General features: G+C 49.7%; 1 protein-coding gene across 1 annotated transcript in view; it reads left to right on the top strand.

Annotated features, from left to right (window-relative positions):
• Positions 1–19,840, top strand: part of YLPM1 (YLP motif containing 1) — a 117,869-nt gene that overhangs the window by 15,559 nt on the left and 82,470 nt on the right. Inside the window, 2 exon segments of the mRNA XM_088447486.1 lie at positions 9,913–10,107; positions 10,922–11,832. Coding sequence (XP_088303612.1) covers positions 9,913–10,107; positions 10,922–11,832 — 1,106 coding nt within the window.

The following is a 19,840-nucleotide window of genomic DNA, read 5'->3' as shown; positions in this document are numbered from 1 at the left end:
CAGAATAGCCCTGAACCTATTTCCCTATTGTTAATCATTTTTTTCCCATTTTTTTTTTTCTCACCCCAATTTTTAAATTAATTTTTTTGGGGTGTCCCTATTTTTTTAAACTTTCTTTTGACACAGTTCTATTTTAAATGTCATTCCCAGGGGTGCAGGCTATTTTTTTTTAAGCCTGCACCCCTAAACCCCAATTCTGCACCTTTTTTTCGACACCTATTCAATGGTGAAAAGTTATCACTGTTTTTTATCAAAGACTTTTCAAAACTGCGATAAGTCTTTGAAATTGAATACGGTGTAAAACTAAAACCTGCGATAATGACATCATAAGTGCGATATTAACGCAAAAACGATGTTATCGCTCCCATATTGAATACCCCTATTAGTGTCAGGTTTGTAATAATTTTATACAATGTTTCAAAAGTGTAGCACATACGCTCCCTTTCCCCACTAGGGGCCGTATTCAATTAGTGGCGAAAAGCCGTAATCTGCGAAAAAGTTTTGCAGATGACGTCATTTCACCAGGCGGAAACTTTTCGCCGTATTCAATTGCAGAGACTTTTCGCGTAGGCAGAAAGTAAATGCAGTGTAATTGACGAAAAAGTTTCGCCTATGAATACCCGGCGGGAAAAAAGTCCAGAATTGCGGTTTTGGAGTGTAAAGGTGCTGAAACCACTCTGCACCCTTTGGGCAGACCCCCCAAAAGGATAACTGCGTGAAAAGACGGGGGGGGGGGGGGGAAAAAAAAGCACTTTGAAAATGGGGGTGAAAAAGTAGAAAGTTGGGGTACCAACTTAAAAACTAGCAAAATAAACTTTTTTGGGATCTCCAAGTATGGGGGAGGTGTTTTTTTTTATTATTATTGCATGTGCTTGCTGAAGGTACGTTTTTAACATTTTTTAAGACTTCACTTTGCATTTTTTAACCATGCTTGCACCTATTTTCATGTACCCCAAGTTTGCTAGAACTAGTAATTTTCTCCAAAAACTGCTAAATGCTAATCTTCACCACTTGTGCAAAGACGCTATATAGAGGCAATTTAAAGCACCCCAAATAGCTCCAGGGGGGCTGATCAGGGACATCTACACTGATACGGCGAATAGCGGGGGCGCGCACGATAAGTTTCCGCGACTAAAACGCGCAAGTGCGGTATGTGAAAAGTACGGGACTTTCCGCACCTATTGAATATGCCCCTAGATGTCATTCGTTCCTATCATCTGTGGAAAAGTTCTGTTTCATACATTGCCAGTCTTACTGATAACTGTACAAGTTTTGTGTGTATCATAGGGTGTCTAGGGTTCGTCTAGTGCTATCAGGTAATTCCCAGGTTATGTTAGTCCCAGACACTGGTGGAACCCAAGTAGCCCATATCCTATCCTTAACCTGTATGTTCCAACAACCACTATTTTTTCATTTCACAGTTAAAAATCACTAATTATTATTGTAAACCTGTTAATTTTTCCTTTTTCTTTTAAGCCAGTATTTAATATTAGTGTTCTATGGACATGTGATCATATTATGTTCATTAACCACTTAGCAAGTATTAGCTCTGTATGATTATTATAAATGTGCTATCTGTTAGGTTATGCTACAGGACTTCAAAGTTGAACTCCAAATGTTACCAATCTAAGACTAATGCTGCATACACACGTAAAGATTTTCTGTCCAACTTGTTGATTGGTTGGAATGAAAATCTGGTAACGTATGGGAGTAAATGATGATCAGCAATTTTGCTCCTAAATGCCAGAAAACAGATGAAAATGGTCGGTCAGACGAGTTTGTTAAATGTTTGATGTAAACAAATTGTTCTAACAACAGTTTTTGTCCATTTTCCTGTGTTTGGGAGGAAATTGTTGATTGTCATTTGCTTTCATCCCTTACCAGGTTTCATTCCAACCAATCAACTAGTTGCATGGTTGGACAGAAAATCTTTACGCGTGTACCCAGTTTAAGGCCCGTATTCAATTACAGGCGAAAATCCGTCTGCAGACATATCTGTCCATCGTGAGGTGTGTACGGGCGATCAGCAGACCGCCTGTACACACACAGCGGCAGGGGAGGGGAGCGGGACATTCCCCCACCCGCCGGGAACCGCTGCAGCATGGAGATGATGGTGGTTCAGTGTGCATGAACGACCATCATCTGCAGATATATCGCTTAAGCGTGTACCCAGCTTAAGGCTAGCGGTGATAATGTACACCTCAATCACTTTCTTTTTCTTATAAATCCCTACCATCTTTTAATTTTTGCATAAAGTCCTTGGAGACCTTCAAGGTGGTTTAGTATGTGACGTTTTACTCAAGGGACTTCCAAGTCTCCCAAGACTGAGAGGTTTCTGTTTTTCACCTGGCCATTTCTACTGCTAGTAGTGTTTGAGAGCTAGGGAGTCTCCTCATTTTCCGTGAGGACTAGGGTATCTGGTGTGATTCTGGGTCTAGGCAATAATAGGTTAATGGCTTTCTTTGTTCATTGTATGCGGTCAGGCATTAAGGACTTGTGTCCAGAGGAGAAGTGATGTCCACAAGACGGAGGCTCTTCATCGTCTATAATGTGCAGAGGAGAAGTTGGTTGCTTACAGTTGGGCTGGGAGGCATTTTTTACTAGATTGCTGAGTGCCTCCTGGGCAGCATGACGCCCCCACTAAGTGTACCAACTGATAGAGGCAACATTGGGATCTTCCTAATCTCTCCCGTGTCCCCCAGTGATGAAGAAAATATAGTTGTGTTAAATCCTTTTCAGTCCACTGGGGGACCCTAGGCACCAACTATTGTTCGCTTTTATTCTCCTCTTTTGTTTGATGTCTGAGAACATAGTTCTCTTCCTCCTCCTTGTTCATTTATTCTGTCCTGCGGGGCTCATTTAATCATAACTGAGGTCTTTTCAGGGCTTTATAATTAGTTTACCTGTACTACTGGATATAACACAATATACCTCAATGTCTCCAGTGTCCCTATGGACTCAGAATGAGGAACCGACCATATCGAGCATATCAGCTAGTGTCACCCCACGGACCTGTATGCACTTGCCGATGGTGGCACTCCGCCAGATCCCGTCTCTATTGAGGACGGTACACACTAGACACCGGCCTGGCTGGGGGCAGGGTATAGGGGAGGAGTAGCCTGGGCTGCTCAAGTTTGAAGAATTTAATTGGTGCCCAAACTCCATCTGCCAGCCTCTACCCAGCGTAGTCCCTGTACCCCCTATGAAACGTGAGTAAGAAATCCTCTTTCTACTTCAGGGTCCATAGGGGGTCCACAGGGTTGACCTTGGGGTTATAGCTGGAACAGGATCCATGGGCACCACACAGTTAAGCTTTTAGCTCCCAGGATGCACTTGGGTCGTCCTCTATACCCCGCCCCCGAGCCACAGGCACCTCAGTGTAAGCTGGTGCCCGGCCGGAGTCGGTCACCACGCAGGGGGGCTGCAGGAGCAGCCCCCAGAAGCTTTTTTTATTTTAAGTTAGATTTTATTTATTTTAATCTTTTTACTACAGACGGCAGCGAAGGGCTGTCTGTACAGACGCCCACGCTGCCGCTCTGATCCCCGACTGGCGCCGCGACGCCAGTACTGATCTGGGGATCGCGGCGGGAGGGCAGAGTCCGTACTAGCCGGACTCTGTCTACCTCCCAGGACTGCTGCCGGAGTCGCCGGGGATTCAGGTAAGCCGCGCGTCGCTGGCTAGCGGCGGCGCGCGGAATGCCTTAAATGCAGTCCTTTAGCCTCCGGTCCTGGGGACAGACCGGAGGCTGCTGGCAGTGGCGGCGGGCCCCCCCATAACCCGTGGGACCACTAGACCACCAGGGATAAAGGGGCAAGCGGGAAGCCAGCATCCCTGGGGTTATGGCCAGCCAGGGGAGGAAGCCTTCCCTGTCAGCGGCTCCTCCCCTCAGCTCAGCGCGCCTTTCAGCACGTAGTCTGGCGTCGCTGAGCTGCAGTTACACGGCCACTCCTCCTCTGAGGTCTCCAGCGGCCATTTTCCCAGTGGCAGCGCAGATCTCAGGGAGCACGCGGACCGGTCCCCCTGTGTACCTCTCCCCTGATTAAGGACAGCGTACACAGCACTATAGCCCTCCCAGACACTGAATCTGGGCAGGTTGATTGTAGTGTAAAGGTGCAGTGAGTATATCTTCTGCATGGTATGTGACTATTGCTAGTGCTGCCGTCTGTGCTTATTTTCTACTTACTGTCAGCTTATACCTATCCCTTTACTTCTCCTACAAGCCCTACAGGTGTGTGGGGGAGGGGCGTTTCTACTGACCTCACTTATATAGATCACGTATTTGTGAGGTCCGTCACATACAGTTGTGTGCTACTCAGTGCCATATTGTGGGCTGTTGTTCAGCACACCGGTGAGTGCGTTTTACTTCTACCCTGGTGCCAGATATATAATATATTCTGTCATGTCAGACGAGGAGGTTGAGCGCTCAGTGGCTCCGGTGTTGGCCTCCTGCGGACGCTGTTCTGCAGGAGTAGATAGGGAGGATTTGTCACAGGATGGCCTGTGTAGTCGATGCCAGGTGGCTCCTGGCCCATCCAGACCTTCTCTGGCGCAGGAACCACCGTGGGCGATGTTTTCTCAAGTGCTGGTGTCTATTGCGGACCGTCTGTCGGTCCCGACTGCTCTCCCTACTAGGGCGGTGCCCCAGCCGACCATCCCCCATTCCCCGGAGGTCCCGCAGTTATTGCGGAGTCCTCCTGGGTCTCAGTCGGTGGGTCCCTATGCGGGGTTGCCTATGTATATACAGGCTTCCCCTGTGCCGCAGCAGCCTGTGGTACCTTTTCAGGCCCCTATGGCGACTCCTCCACCATGGGTGGATGTGCTCTCCAACTCCGTGCAAAATTTGGCGGCCGCTTCCTCGGCTTTTCAGTCAATGTTGCAGACTGACATGCCTTCTAGGATTTCAAAACGCCCACTCATGACACGGGCTGCTCAGGTATCGGACTCAGAGGGTTCCTCAGATGATGGGGAGGTCCCTGATGACACTGACTCGGACGCCTCGGTCCAGGAAATGGATACCAAGTCGTCCATTAATGTGCGAGCACTAGTTAGGGCGGTGCGAGCTATTCTTCTTCTAGAGGATGAGGCACCGGTTCCTAAGTCGAAGTTTCCTAGTTTCAAAAAAACTAAGGTGGCTTCTGCGGTGTTTCCCCTGTCGGATCAGTTGACGGATCATATGGCGGTAGCTTGGCAGGCGCCCAGTAAGAGATTCCTTCCTCAGAAGCGGTTGGCTTCTAATTACCCCTTCCCTGAGGCACATTGTAAAAAATGGGAAACTCCACCGGCGGTGGATTCCCATGTCACCCGTTTAACTCGGGGCGCCACCTTACCATTACCGTCGATATCCTCGCTGAAGGATCCCACGGACAGGAAAGTTGAGACTTGCTTAAAGTCTATTTACTCCCTCTCCGGGGCGGTGGCCCGACCGTCCATGGCCATCTCCTGGGTGGCCAAGGCCATTGAGGGGTGGGCCAATGCATTGGAAGATACCTTCCCAGACGACGCTCCGGATGTCCAGCGGGCGTTGTTGGGACAAATGAGGGACGCTGCTTCTTACATTGGTGAAGCTTCTTTAGATGCTAGTCTGCTGACCTCGCGGGTATCGGCTGCAGCGGTGTCTGGCCGCCGATCCTTGTGGTTGCGGTCCTGGAGAGCGGACTCTGATTCAAAGAAGGGTCTGGAGGCCTTACCTTTCAATGGGGTATTACTATTTGGTCCGGACTTGGACAAAATAGTGGACACCCTGGCTAAATCCAAGTCGGCCTTCCTCCCTTCGGCGGCACTGCCTGCTAAGGTTCGGAGTTCGGCTTTTCGTTCCTTTCGGGTTCAGGGTAAGGCGAAAGGTCAGTCCTTCCCGAGACAGTCTGCGAGTAAGACTGCCTCTAAACCCAAGAAGCAAGCCTGGAGTGCTCGGCGCCCTTCTTCCAAGCAGGAAGATAAACCTGCGGCCTGATGGGACGGGCCTCCCTCTGGGGGACCTCAGAGTGGGAGGCCGACTTCTTCTATTTGCCCAGTGCTGGCACAATACCACCACGGATGCCTGGGTTCGAGAAGTGGTCTCCCAGGGGTACGCCCTGTCTTTTCGGCACAGACCACCCCACCAGTTTTTCTGCACAAGTCCTTCTCAGGACAAGACCAAGGCGTTACAGGTTCAGGAGGCTATAGAGTCCTTGCTGAAAGCAGGGGTCATTGTTCCCGTTCCTCTATCACAACGAGGGACGGGGTATTATTCGTCTCTGTTTCTGGTGCAGAAACCCAATGGTTCTCATCGCCCTATCCTCAACTTGAAGTCTCTGAACAAATTCCTCAGAGTTCCCAAGTTCAGGATGGAAACGTTACGTTCCATCATTCTGGCGATGGAACCGGGGGATTACATGGTGTCCCTGGACATCCAGGACGCCTACCTCTATGTTCCGATAGCATTTTCACACCAGCGGTATCTGAGGTTCGCTATCCTTCAACACCACTATCAGTTCCGGGCGCTACCCTTTGGCCTCTCCACGGCACCAAGGGTGTTCACGAAGATTATGGCGGTCATGGCCGCACATCTTCGGAACCAGAATGTACGGCTGCTGCCGTATCTGGACGACCTCCTGTTGCTGGCGAGCTCCCCGGAGGTACTGCTTCAACATCTCCACCTGACGATCGCTTGCCTGCAAGCACACGGGTGGTTGATAAATTGGAAAAAGTCCTCCCTGATTCCATCACAGCGGATGGTTCATTTGGGAGCCCTGCTGGATTCGCGTCAGCAAAGGATCTTCCTGACTCCGGAGAAGGTCGCCTCCCTACAGCTGCGGATACGCAGTTGCCTGAGCCGTTGCCGTCTGTCGGTCCATTCGGCTATGAGAGTTCTGGGGTCCATGGTGTCGACATTCGACATGGTGGAATTTGCCCAGTTCCATTCCCGGCCCCTGCAGGGGCTGATTCTATCAGAATGGAACGGGTTACCTCACCGGATCCGCTCTCAGATGCTGGTGTTGTCTCCGGACGTTCGGCAATCTTTGGCTTGGTGGCTTCAGACAGCTCATCTGGTCGAGGGGCGCCCATTTTGGATCCCGGACTGGGTCCTGCTCACGACGGATGCCAGTCTCCGGGGGGGGGGCAGTGACCGGCTCTTTGTCGCTTCAGGGTCGTTGGTCAGCGGAAAAAGCACTTCTCCCCATCAACATCCTGGAACTGCGGGCAGTATACAGGGCCCTTCACGGAAGGGCGGTACAGGTGCAGTCCGACAACGCCACCACGGTGGCGTATATCAACCACCAAGGCGGAACTCGCAGTCAGGCAGCGATGTCGGAGGTGTCTCGTATCCTGACTTGGGCGGAGGGTCACATTCCGGCGATCTCGGCGGTCTTCATCCCCGGAGTCCTCAATTGGGAGGCGGACTTCCTCAGCCGTCACGACGTGCATCCCGGGGAATGGTCGCTTCACCCAGAGGTGTTTCAGCTACTCGTGGACAGGTGGGGACTGCCGGAGCTGGACTTGATGGCCTCCCGTCACAATCACAAGTTGCCCGTTTACGGGTCAAGGACAAGAGACGCAGGCGCAAGTCTGGTGGACGCGCTGTCGGTGAAATGGACGTTTCACCTGGCGTATCTGTTTCCTCCGCTATCCCTGCTTCCTCGGGTTCTGCGGAAATTCAAGCAGGACGGCGGCATGCTCGTGCTGGTAGCTCCGGCGTGGCCCAGACGTCCTTGGTACTCCGATCTCAGGAGCCTCTCCATCGACGCTCCGTACCTTCTTCCTCAGCGTCGGGACCTGTTGTCTCAGTGGCCCTGCCTTTACCTGGATCTGGGTCGGCTGTCTTTGACGGCGTGGCTCTTGAGACAGCCGTCTTGAGGTCTCGGGGCTTCTCCAGTTCGGTTATTGGTACCATGCTCAGGGCACGCAAGCCTGCTTCAGCACGGATTTATCACAGAGTGTGGCACACTTACTTTCAGTAGTGTGAGTCCAGACATTATGATCCTCAGGTGTTCAGAGTTTCCAGGATCTTGGAATTTCTTCAGTCAGGATTGGATCTCGGCTTACGCCTTGCATCTCTGAAGGTTCATGTGTCCGCCTTGTCCGTGTGGTTTCAACGGCGGATTGCAATACTACCAGACGTTCACACCTTTTTCCAGGGTGTTCTCAGGATCCAGCCTCCCTTTGTGCCTCCTGTGGCTCCTTGGGACTTGGCGGTGGTGCTACGGGTCCTGCAGGGTCCTCCGTTTGAGCCTCTTGAGGCGGTGGAGCTCAAGTGGCTGACATTTAAGACGGTTTTTCTCCTGGCAATTGCTTCGGCCAGGAGGGTGTCTGAATTGGGGGCGCTTTCCTGTCGCCCTCCTTTCCTGATTTTTCACCAGGACAGAGCGGTGCTCCGCACTCGTCCTGAGTTTTTGCCCAAAGTGGTCTCGAAGTTCCACATTAATCAGGAACTTGTTGTGCCAGCTTTTCAGTCCCCTGATCTTTCAGCTGGTGAGACTTCCTTAGATGTGGTCCGGGCGCTTAGAATTTATGTAGACCGGACGGCTTCGGTTAGGAAGTCTGATTCCTTGTTTATCCTCTTTGGTTTTCACAAGAGGGGTTGGCCTGCCAACAAACAAACGTTAGCCCGTTGGCTTCGTTCCGTTATTTGTGAAGCTTATGCACAGGAGGGCTTACCTGTGCCAGCCTCTGTTAAGGCTCATTCCACTCGTTCTGTGGGTCCCTCTTGGGCTGCTAGACGTGGCGCTTCTGCTGTTCAGCTGTGTAAGGCGGCCACTTGGTCTTCAATTCAAACGTTTTTGAGGTTCTATGCGTTTGACACCTTCGCCTCTCAGGATGCATCCTTTGGGCGCCGGGTACTCCTTTCAGCACAGGAGCGTCCCCGCCCTTAGTTGTACTGCTTTGGGACATCCCCAAGGTCAACCCTGTGGACCCCCTATGGACCCTGAAGTAGAAAACAGGAGATATGGTAAGAACTTACCTTTGTTATCTCTGTTTCTACGAAGTCCATAGGGTCCACAGGGCGCCCGCCCTGACGCACCTGGCTTCAAATGGGCTGTGTGGCTGGTCACCGGTTTTCCGTCTCCTATTGCTGTGAGTATGGTTTCTTGTGTGTTCCAGTCTTCCTTCTCTCTGTTCCATATTCTCCTCCGGCCTAGGCTGCTTACCAACTGAGGTGCCTGTGGCTCGGGGGCGGGGTATAGAGGAGGACCCAAGTGCATCCTGGGAGCTAAAAGCTTAACTGTGTGGTGCCCATGGATCCTGTTCCAGCTATAACCCCAAGGTCAACCCTGTGGACCCTATGGACTTCGTAGAAACAGAGATAACAAAGGTAAGTTCTTACCATATCTCCTGTTTTCCTGCCACTTCAGTGAGGGAATAGTGGATTATTAAAGCCAGGGGATGACTGTTGCATCAAACCTGGTTACCTTGCTTTCCGATATGAATTGCCCCTTTAGTGATGCACATAGTGTGGATATATTTTAAACATTATTATTATTTTATTTTTTTGTGGACACTTTGTATGGGTTCTCTGTGTATAGGAGCTGCTCTTATTTATGCTACAGTATGGGTGAGAAGGGCACCTCTCTTCCACTCTCAGTTGGCAAGTAATTAATCTCATGTGGTGTTAGAGGAAATGAAGCAGAAATATGGGGGTGCTTTGCTTGTCTATCCTAATGGTATAGAGTATATATAAGGTACAGACTGAGCACTACAGGGAATACATGTAAATCTGTATGAATAATGCTCTTAGGGCACATTTGCATCTATCCTGAGCTGGTTTTAGTAATGGCAGGATTGTCACACTATGGCCATTGTTAGTCTAGCTTTATGCGTGTGAGTATTGTCACCCACCTTCAGTTTTGTCTTCCTTCTATTCATGCTCAGTAGTTAAATCGCTCATACTGTCCCCTGTGGATACAAATGGTAATGCTCTTGTTTTGCCCATTTAGCCGAATATAAACCTGACAGAGGACCCAGAGCAGGCTCAGAGACTGAAGACCCTGCAGGAAGCGGCCGCTCACTGGCAGCAGCATGAGCAGCACCGCCTGGGCTTCCAGTACCAGGGGATCATTCAGAAACACAGCACTTTGCAGCAACTTCTCCAAAGCTACCAGCAGATCCTACAGGAGCCACCACATCTTGCTGTAAGTGTCGGGTGTCTGACTCCTAAGCTGGGTGTAGAGGGAGCTGGCTGGTGTCTATGGAGGGGATTGTGGGACTGGCTTTTGGTAGGGAAGGATCGGTTGGGGGGGGGGGTTCGTATGACTTGCTTCGGGAGGGTGTGAGATACTGTAACTGATTGGCTGGGGTGGGGGGAATCGCGTGAGTGGCAGGCGTCTGGTGGGTGCTGGTGAGAGGGGAGGATCGTGTGACTGGCTGATGTCTAGAGGGTACCATGTGACTGGCTGGCTTCTACGGGGTACCGTGTGACTGACTCTGGCATCGTCTGACTGGCTGGCTTCTACGGGGTACCGTGTGACTGACTTTGGCATCATGTGACTGGCTGGCGTCCACCCGCTACTGTGTGACTGACTTTGGCATTGTGTGCCTGGCTGGCATCTACAGGGTACTGTGTGACTGGCTTTGGCATCGTGTGCCTTGCTGGCGGCTACGGGGTACTGTGTGACTGGCTTTGGCATCATGTGCCTTGCTGGCGGCTACGGGGTACTGTGTGACTGGCTTTGGTACCGTGTGACTGGCTGGCGTATACATACATACACACACACACACACTATAACTATAGGTATAGAGAAGGCATCAACTAGACAAAAGGATGAGAATATATAGTTGGCTGACACTGGGACTCGGGACTTTAGATGGTATGTACTCTGTAGTCAGCTGGTCAGTCAAGCAGGTGCTGGATAGATTGAGAGGGGTAACTCCTTGTGACTGTAGCACCCTCTGGGTGCAGCACCCAATGAGCTGCGCATGACTCTCTTCCTGTGTCTTTTGTGACAGGCAATGTCTGTGGATGTTCAGCTACAACACCATGAGATGCAACAGAAACAGTTCCTACCCCTCCAGCAGGAGTGGGAACATCAATTCAAAAAGTGGCAGGAATTACTCCAGACCTACCCACACAAGGAACTGCTGCAGAGTTACCACGTACAGTGGGCACAGTGGCAGACACAGATGAAATCCACCAGAACTCAGCTAAAAGACAAAGTGACCTCTCTGAGAAGTTTGAAGCAGCACTATGGAGGCAGTCACTACATTGCTGTGGCTCCTCAGTACTCTGCATTCCCGCCAGTCATGGCTCCTGCAGTTCCACCGACTGTACCAACAGGAATAAACGTACCTTTTACCCCAGGACTGCCACTCTACAGCAGTGTTCCTCCACCTTCCTTCCCTTCTGCACCAACAGCAACGTATTCTGAGCCTCTGCCTCCTCTCCCTCCCCTTACCACACCACCAATGCCACCACCACCACCACCACCACCTGTCGCCACCCCGTCTGTTGAAGCCATGCAACCACCGTTGCCACCTGTCAGTAGCACAGTCTGTGCTGAGGTACCACCACCTCCAGTTACCTATCTCCCAGAGCCTTCTGCCACCCGGCTTCAACCTTCATCTACAGAAAACTCAAGTGTACCATCAGTCGCAGGAGATGAGAAGTCAAGTCTTCCCTATCAGACGCAGCAAGATCACAAAAGATGTCCTCCCCTTGTCAGTAATGTCCCTCCTTTTCCTTCCCCTAATCCTCCACCAGAAGCTCCTACCGCAAATCTCCCTGGCTCCAAATCACTGGCGAAACACTCTGGACTCAAAGATGTAGACACATCACTTTTAAAGACCTCGTCTGGGCAATCAAAGCTTCCTGACCTGGAGCAATCACCGTCTGGTCCTCAGATGAATAGAGGGGGTCCAAGGTAAGCTAGTATTTACAGTCTGAACCGTGAGTGAGTACAGAACCTCATTTCCCACCAGACTGGTGACTCTTGTGGAAGAACCACAGAGCTCCCAGCATGCTTTAATCCTGTAATAACTTCACATATTTAAACTTTAAAGTAATATAAACCAAATGTTTAGACACCTCTATACTATACAGTGCATCCGGAAAGTATTCAGTGCTTCACTTTTTCCACTTTTTGCTATGTTACAGCATTATTCCAAAATGGAATAAATTAATTTTTGTCCTCAAAATTCTACACACAATACCCCATAATGACAACTTGTAAAAAGTTTTTTTTTTTTTTTTGAGATTCTTGCAAATTTAATTAAAAAGAAACAAACTAAGATCACATGTACATAAGGATTCACAACCTTTGCTCAATACTTTGTTGATGCACCTTTGGCAGCAATTACAGCCTCAAGACTTTTTGAATATGATGCTACAAGCTTGGCACACCTATCTTTGGGCAGTTTCGCCCATTCCTCTCTGCAGCACCTCTCAAGCTCCATCAGATTGGATGGGAAGTGTTGGTGCACAGCCATTTTCAGATCTCTCCAGAGATGTTCAATTGGATTCAAGTCTGGGCTCTGGCTGGGCCACTCAAGGACATTCACAGAGTTGTCCTGAAGCCACTCCTTTGATATCTTGGCTGTGTGCTTAGGGTCGTTGTCCTGCTGAGAGATGAACCTTCGCCTCAGTCTGAGGTCAAGAGTGCTCTGGAGCAGGTTTTCATCCAGGATGTCTCTGTACCTTGCTGCATTCATCTTTCACTCTATCCTGACTAGTCTCCTAGTTCCTGCCGCTGAAAAACATCCCCACAGCATGATGCTGCCACCACCATGCTTCACTGTAGGAATGGTATTGGCCTGGTGATGAGCGGTGCCTGGTTTCCTTCAAACAAAACGCCTCGCATTGACGCCGAAGAGTTCAATCTGAGTCTCATCAGATCAGAGAATTTTGTTTCTCATGGTCTGAGAGTCCTTCAGGTGCATTTTGGCAAACTCCAGGCGGGCTGCCGTGTGCTTTTTACAAAGGAGTGGCTTCCGTCTGGCCACTCTACCATACAGGCCTGATTGGTGGATTGCTGCAGAGATGATTGTCCTTCTGGAAGGTTCTCTCTCCACAGAGGAATGCTGTAGCTCTGACAGAGAGATCATTGGGTTCTTGGTTAGCTCCCTGACTAGGGCCCTGCTCCCCCGATCGCTCAGTTTAGACGGCCGGCCAACTCTAGGAAGAGTCCTGGTGGTTCCGAACTGCTTCCATTTACGGATGATGGAGGCCACTGTGCTCATTGGGACCTTCAAAGCAGCAGATATTTTTTGTGTACCCTTCCCCAGATTTGTGCCTCGAGACAATCCTGTCTCGGAGGTCTACAGACAATTCCTTGGACTTCATGCTTGGCTTGTGCTCTGACATGCACTATCAAGTGTGGAACCTTATATAGACAGGTGTATGCCTTTCAAAATCATGTCCAATCAACTGAATTTGCCACAGGTGGACTCCAATTAAGCTGTAGGAACATTTCAAGGATGATCAATGGAAACAGGATGCACCTGAGCTCAATTTTGAGCTTTATGGCAAATGCTGTGAATACTTATGTACATGTGGTTTCTTAAGCTGCATACACACACAACGATTTTATGTCGTGTAATGATTTTTTTGAAGTACAAACAATTTTTGCATATTCCCTTAATGAAAATCGCTGAGTTGACAAGTCTGACTGAACTACAAACTACAAATGTGAACGCGCATGAACGATAATCGTTCATCGTTTGACTCAAAGTGAACGATTTTTTCAAACGATATTGTTTAACGATAATCGTTCAAAAAATCGTTGTGTATGCAGCTTTAGTGTTTTTTTTTTTTATTATTAAATTTGCAAAAATCTCAAACTTTTTACAAGTTGTCATTGTTGGGTGTTGTGGTAGGATTTTGAGGACAAAAATGAAATGATTCCATTTTGCAATAAGGCTGTAACATAACAAAAAGCGGAAAAAGGGACAGACAGTTGTGCTTCATTGCTCAGTATAATTGCTGTATCCCACCACTCATTAGCATTGCTTACTACTTCATACTTCCATAGGGGACACAGGCTTAGACCATGGGTATAGGGTATGGCAGGTGGAGTCCAGGCACCAACTAGTTAAACTAGAACCCCCTGCCCTATACCCCGCCACCAGCTGCTGAGAGAAGAAGCTTAACTAGTTGGTGCCGGACTCCTACTGCTCCACCCTATACCCATGGTATAAGCCTGTGTCCCCTACGGAGTTCTAAGAAATGCACCTAACCAGGTAAGACACAAGTCTCCTTATTTCACACAGTTGTCTGTCCGTTCATTACCAGAGCTTTCTACTTCATGTTCCTTAGGGTCCACAGGTGACCTTGAGGTATAGGTGGATGACGTAGGCATCGGGCACCATGCAGTTAACTTCTCTCCCCCAGGATGCACTGGTCACCCTCCATATCCCGCCTCCCAGCCAGGGCATTACTGGCCCCGGCCGGAGAGGTTGGGGAGCACGGGGAATCGCAGGGGGGGCGATACCCCGACGGAGCCACGTCACTGCACAGAGTTGTGAGTCTGGGCAGGAGCGTTGTCCCTGCTAGCGGGACATGTCTACTCCCAGGGCTGCAGGAAGGGAGGTTAGGTAAAGAATACTGTGCGCGGTATCCCTGGACGGGAGCCGCCGCGGGGCAGCCAGTTAGTGCCGGGTGTAGGGGACGCCCGGCGCCGGTCAGCAGTGGCGCTCGGCCCCCCATACCCCGGCGTCCACCAGACCGCCAGAGCCCGGCGGTTCTTAGTCTGGCCAGGGAAGATGGCACGCTTGCACATCAGCCGGCCCCTTCCTTCCCCCCCACTCAGCGCGCCTTTGCCTTGCTCTCAGGCCATGCTGAAGTGGACTCTCCCTACAGGCACCGCCCTCCAGCAAGCGTTTGGTGGCCATTTTCTGACTCCCAGGCAGCGGTGAGTAGCTGGTGTCCTGTGTCCCCCTACATACTTTGATTTCCGGATCTGGTACGTAGTTCCAGCCTTCATTAACCCTTTTGGTTTTGAAGTTGATTTGCAGCATTTTTAACCCTTTCAGCCTTCAGTGACTTTAAGGTTGATTTAAAGTACCAGGTAGCGTGGAGTTTTTCTCCTGCACTGTTTGTGACTGCTAGCATCTGAATGTGTCTGCTTTACTTTCTACTAAAAATATTGCTGTACACTGTTTTTTACGTTTAACCTCTGACTTGCTGTCTAGGTCTGGTTAGGTCTCAGTCAGTTTTGGTGTATCCCCCTATTTACACACATATATTCTTTCACCATGTCCAGCGGTGAGGATAATACCCGGGTGTCTATCCCCACCTTGCAGTCCTGTGTGCGTTGTGCTGCGGGCATTGGGGAGACTGATGTGCTGCATGAGGGTTTATGCGGCAGGTGTTATGTCCCTCCAGGTCCCTCTTCAGTCCTTGGGACTGTGCAAGAACCCCCGTGAGCGTGCTTTGCTCCGGCACTGCACACGCTTATGGTTTGCATGGCTGTGCCCCCTATGCTCCCTCAAGTGGGGTCTTCACAGCAACCGCTGGTTCTGGCTCCTATGCCACAGATCCAGTTGGCAGTGCAGGTGGTTAATGTACCACAAGGGTCTCAGGTCAACCTGTCTGCGGTCTCTGACCATGATTCACTATCTAGGACCCCTAGGGTGCTGGCAAAAAGGCCTTCTTTGTCTCCTCGCCATCCCTATGTGGACGAGGATGACAGGTCGTCTGAGGACGATGGGGTGCTTCCAGAGGTTGGCTCAAAACTATCCCCAAGGGATGAGCAGCACAAGTCCAGTGTTTACATTCCGGGCCTGGTCCTAGCAGTAAAAGAGGTGTTGATCATTGAGGAGGAAGATACTCCTTCGGCTGTTAAATCTAAACACCCCTTGTTTAAGAGGGTTAAAAGTTCTACAGCCATTTTCCTTCTGTCAGATCAGTTAGTGGATCCTCTGGAGGAGGCGTGAAAGTCTCCGGCGAGGCAGTTCCAGGTGCAAAATCGTCTGGTCAATGCATACCCCTTTCCTAAGGAGTACTTCAAGAAATGGGTTTCACCTCCTGTAGTTGACTCCCATGTAACACGCTTGGTCATGACGATATTGAAATTGAACCTCTATATACCCCTGCCTGTACCTTCTAAAATCCTACCTATAAACCTCTAAGGATGACGCTTAATTTGCATACGCAGTCATACAGTAAATAGAGACTCCAGACTTAGAACATGTGGTTCCAAAGCACAAAGTAGTATTCAAGTAAAAAGTACAGTCAGTTACACGCTATTGATCCAGACACAATTAGACGCAAAGGAATTATACAGACCCCAAGTACAGTATACATACGCATGCGCTCTGGACCAGATCCCGGCATTCAGAAAGAAAACCTCCGTCAATCAGCATTCAGCAAGAAGACTAAAGACCCAGTGTTTGAGCACACATGTTTATACCCCCCAGAATAGACAGGACAATAGAGAAGTTTCTTGCTTATTCCATTGGTTCCCATGGGGGAACCATCTGTTACAGAGCGTTTAACAGGCTGGTTCAAATAGACTCAACCCAGCCTCCCAACAACTGGGGGTCTCTGCCCTCCCTCCCCCTAACAGTCATCCTAACAGTTGTTCATAAAATATACATTTTGTTGCTTGTAGTCCCTGCGGTCCATAAGTTGAGAATGCATGATACGATCTCCACACCGATAGTACCGGAATTCTGTTGAAAGAGTACGCATCAGTACGAAACCAAACACGGCTTTCTTAGCATGTATAAAACCTTAGTTATCAAATATCTTTATTTCACAGTATTTATACTAACTGAACCAACTTAAATCTTATACTTTAAAGCTTATTAAACCTTGTGTGTGAATATGTAATGTGTGAGTATGCGGGGTTTGATATAAGGACGCTAGTTAACTTGGGGCAGATGCGTGCGCATAAAGCTAATAAAACAGCGGTTTCATACAAAGTCCTATGCATTCGCTAATATGCCACTAGTTAGCGCAATTGTGCGTATTAGTGTGTATGAGGAATGATGCACTTAAATCTCGCTAAGTGAACATCTAGCAGTGTGACATGCTGAGCCTGATAGTTCCACATGCCCCCTCTGTCAGCAGCCCCCACCTGTCCCAGGCTTCAAAAGAAAAAAACTCTATTCTCCCAGTCTCTTGCGTGAAATACAAATAGCCCAGCTACAAGAGACAGACCTAAGATGACACTCAAGTCTTTGAAGTCATTTCATTGCAGAAAGCTTGCTAATGTAAGGTGTGTATTCGAGCCAGGCCACCTGTAGTGAGAGCAGACACTGTCCAGGAAGCTTATCTACACAAGCTAGTTGTCACGTGGCCATTTGCTCTATTCATCTAATGCAATCCAATTTTGACATACTGTAAAGCCATTTCTGAAATATATCCTTTATAATACGTAAAGTCATGAAATAGGCTTTTGGTGAATCGCCGTAACTTATGGCGATGGTCACAGATGCATTCGCATGATGCTAATAGTATTATCGCCACATGTACTAAAGTGTGAGTTTATCTAAAATGGCGCTTAGGCGGCCATTTCGCAAAATGGCGTCGCTGCGATTCAATTTTAAACTGATCTTGTCTCAGCCAATAATCCAGTTTCGACAGTCAGAAGTGCGACCTTACCTATGCCTTCCATTGCGTCCTTAAAGGACTCAACTTATCGGAACTTGGAAAACTGCCTAAAGTCCATTTACTCCTTGTCAGTAGCAGTGGCCAGACAGTTTATGGCTATCTCTTGGGTAGCTACGGCCATGGAATCCTGGGCAGATCTGTTGGAGGAGTTCCTGTCTCCTGATGCTTTAGAGGATCAGCTGTCCCTGGTGGGCAAGATACGTGACTCTGCTACCTATATGAATGAGGTAGCTCTGGATGTCAGTTTGTTATCCTCCAGAGTGTCAGCCGCAGCTGTCACAGTGCGCAGGTCCTTATGGCTCCGTTCCTGGAGGGTGGATGCGGACTCTAAGAAGGGACTGGAAGTTTTACCCTACAACGGGAAAGTATTGTTTGGCCCAGATCTAGACAAGATCGTGGACACTTTACCAGCGGCCAAGTCGGCTCGTCTGCCATCAGCCTCGGTCCCCTCTGGTTCCCGAACTCCCTCCTTTCAGCCCTACAGAGCTCAGACTAGGCTTAAAAGCCAGTCATTTCCCAAGCAGACGGCTGTCGGGAAGACTGGCAGACCCAAAAAGCAAGCTTGGAGTACAAGGTGTCCAGCTCTAAACCAGACAATAGGTCCACAGCATGACTGGACGGGCCTCCCTTTGAGGGACCGCACAGTTGGAGGCCGACTACTTCAGTTTGCCCAGTGCTGGCATCAGACCACAACAGATACCTGGGTAAGAGAAGTGGTCTCTCGGGGTTATGCCCTCTCATTTCGCAGCCGACCCCTCACCAATTTTTCCACTCGGATGTCTCCAACAAGGACAAAGCCTTACTGATACAGGAGGCGGTATATTGTCCCAGTACCAGAGCCCCAGCAGGGCATGGGGTTTTATTCCAGCTTGTTTTTGGTGCAAAAGCCCAATGGGACCTGCCATCCTATCCTATCCTGACCATAAAGTGCCTAAACAGATTCCTCAGGGTTCCTTGTTTCCGGATGGAGACGCTACCTACTATCATCATGGCTATGGAACCGGGGGATTTCATGGTATCCCTGGACATCCGGGATGCCTATCTGCATATCCCTATTGCTGCTTCACATCAATGGTTTCTCAGGTTCGCTGTGCAACAGCAATACTTGCTGTTCCAGGCTTTATCCTTTGGCCTATCCACGGCCCATCTGTGGCTGCAGGGGATCCGCCTATTACCATATCTAGATGATCTGTTGCTCCTGGCAGGATCTCCAGAGGTACTTCTCCATCACCTCCAGATGACCATCTCGGTGCTTCAGTCACATGGATGGGTCATAAAATGGGAGAAGTTGTCTCTAACTCAGTCGCAGAGGATGCTGCATCTAGGAGCTCTATTGGACTCACAACAGCAAAAGCTCTTCCTAACATCAGACAAGATCTCTGTTGCAGACGCGGGTACGCAGATGTCTCCACAGTCGCCGGGTCTCTGTGCATGCAGCAATACAATTGCTGGGGTCAATGGTGTCAACGTTAGACATGGTGGAGTATGCACAATTTCATTTGAGTCCTCTACAGACATTGATCCTTGCCCGATGGGACAGATCACCTCGGAAATTGAAGGTACAGACAATTGTGCTATCCTCGGAAGTCAGGTCGTGTCTGGCTTGGTGGCTGCAAACTCAGCATCTCACCCAGGGACGCCCCTTTTGGATACCGGACTGGACCCTACTGACAACGGATGCCAGTCTGCGGGGTTCGGGCACAGTGTCAGGTCCCCACTCTTTTCAGGGTCGGTCGACGCTAGAGGAAACCGTCCTTCCAATCAATATATTGGAACTAAGGGCAGTGTTCCTGGCTCTCACAAGAGCAATTGACATCCTACAAGGAAGACCAGTGCAGGTGCGATCAGACAACACCACGATGGTGGTGTACATCAACCACCAGGGAGGAACTCTTAAGTCAGGCAGCCATGCGAGAAGTGTCACGCATCTTGACATGGGCAGAAGGCCATCTGCCGGCCATATCGGCAGTGTTCATACCCGGAGTCCTCAATTGGGAAGCGGACTCCCTCAGCCATCACGACGTGCATCCAGGGGAATGGTCTCTTTACCAGGAGGTGTTTTCTACTCCTGGTGGACAGGTGGGACAGGTGGGGCCTTCCGGACGTGGACCTAATAGCCTCCCGATACAATTACAAGCTACCAGTGTATGGATCGAGGACGAGACGCAGGCGCTCTACTAGTAGATGCTCTGTCTGTCAGGTGGACCTTTCGGTTCGCGTACCTTTTTTTTTTTTTTTCCGGTGTCCCTTCTTTCTCGCGTACTCAGAAAGTTCAAACAGGAAGGAGACGGGCTCCTGCTGGTGGCTTCAGCATGGCC

Source organism: Taudactylus pleione, unplaced genomic scaffold (assembly GCF_031769625.1).
Source record: "Taudactylus pleione unplaced genomic scaffold, aTauple2 ptg000433l, whole genome shotgun sequence".
Lineage (NCBI taxonomy): Eukaryota > Metazoa > Chordata > Amphibia > Anura > Myobatrachidae > Taudactylus > Taudactylus pleione.
Note: the sequence above shows the minus strand (reverse complement) of the source record. Positions and strands in the feature narration are given on the sequence as shown.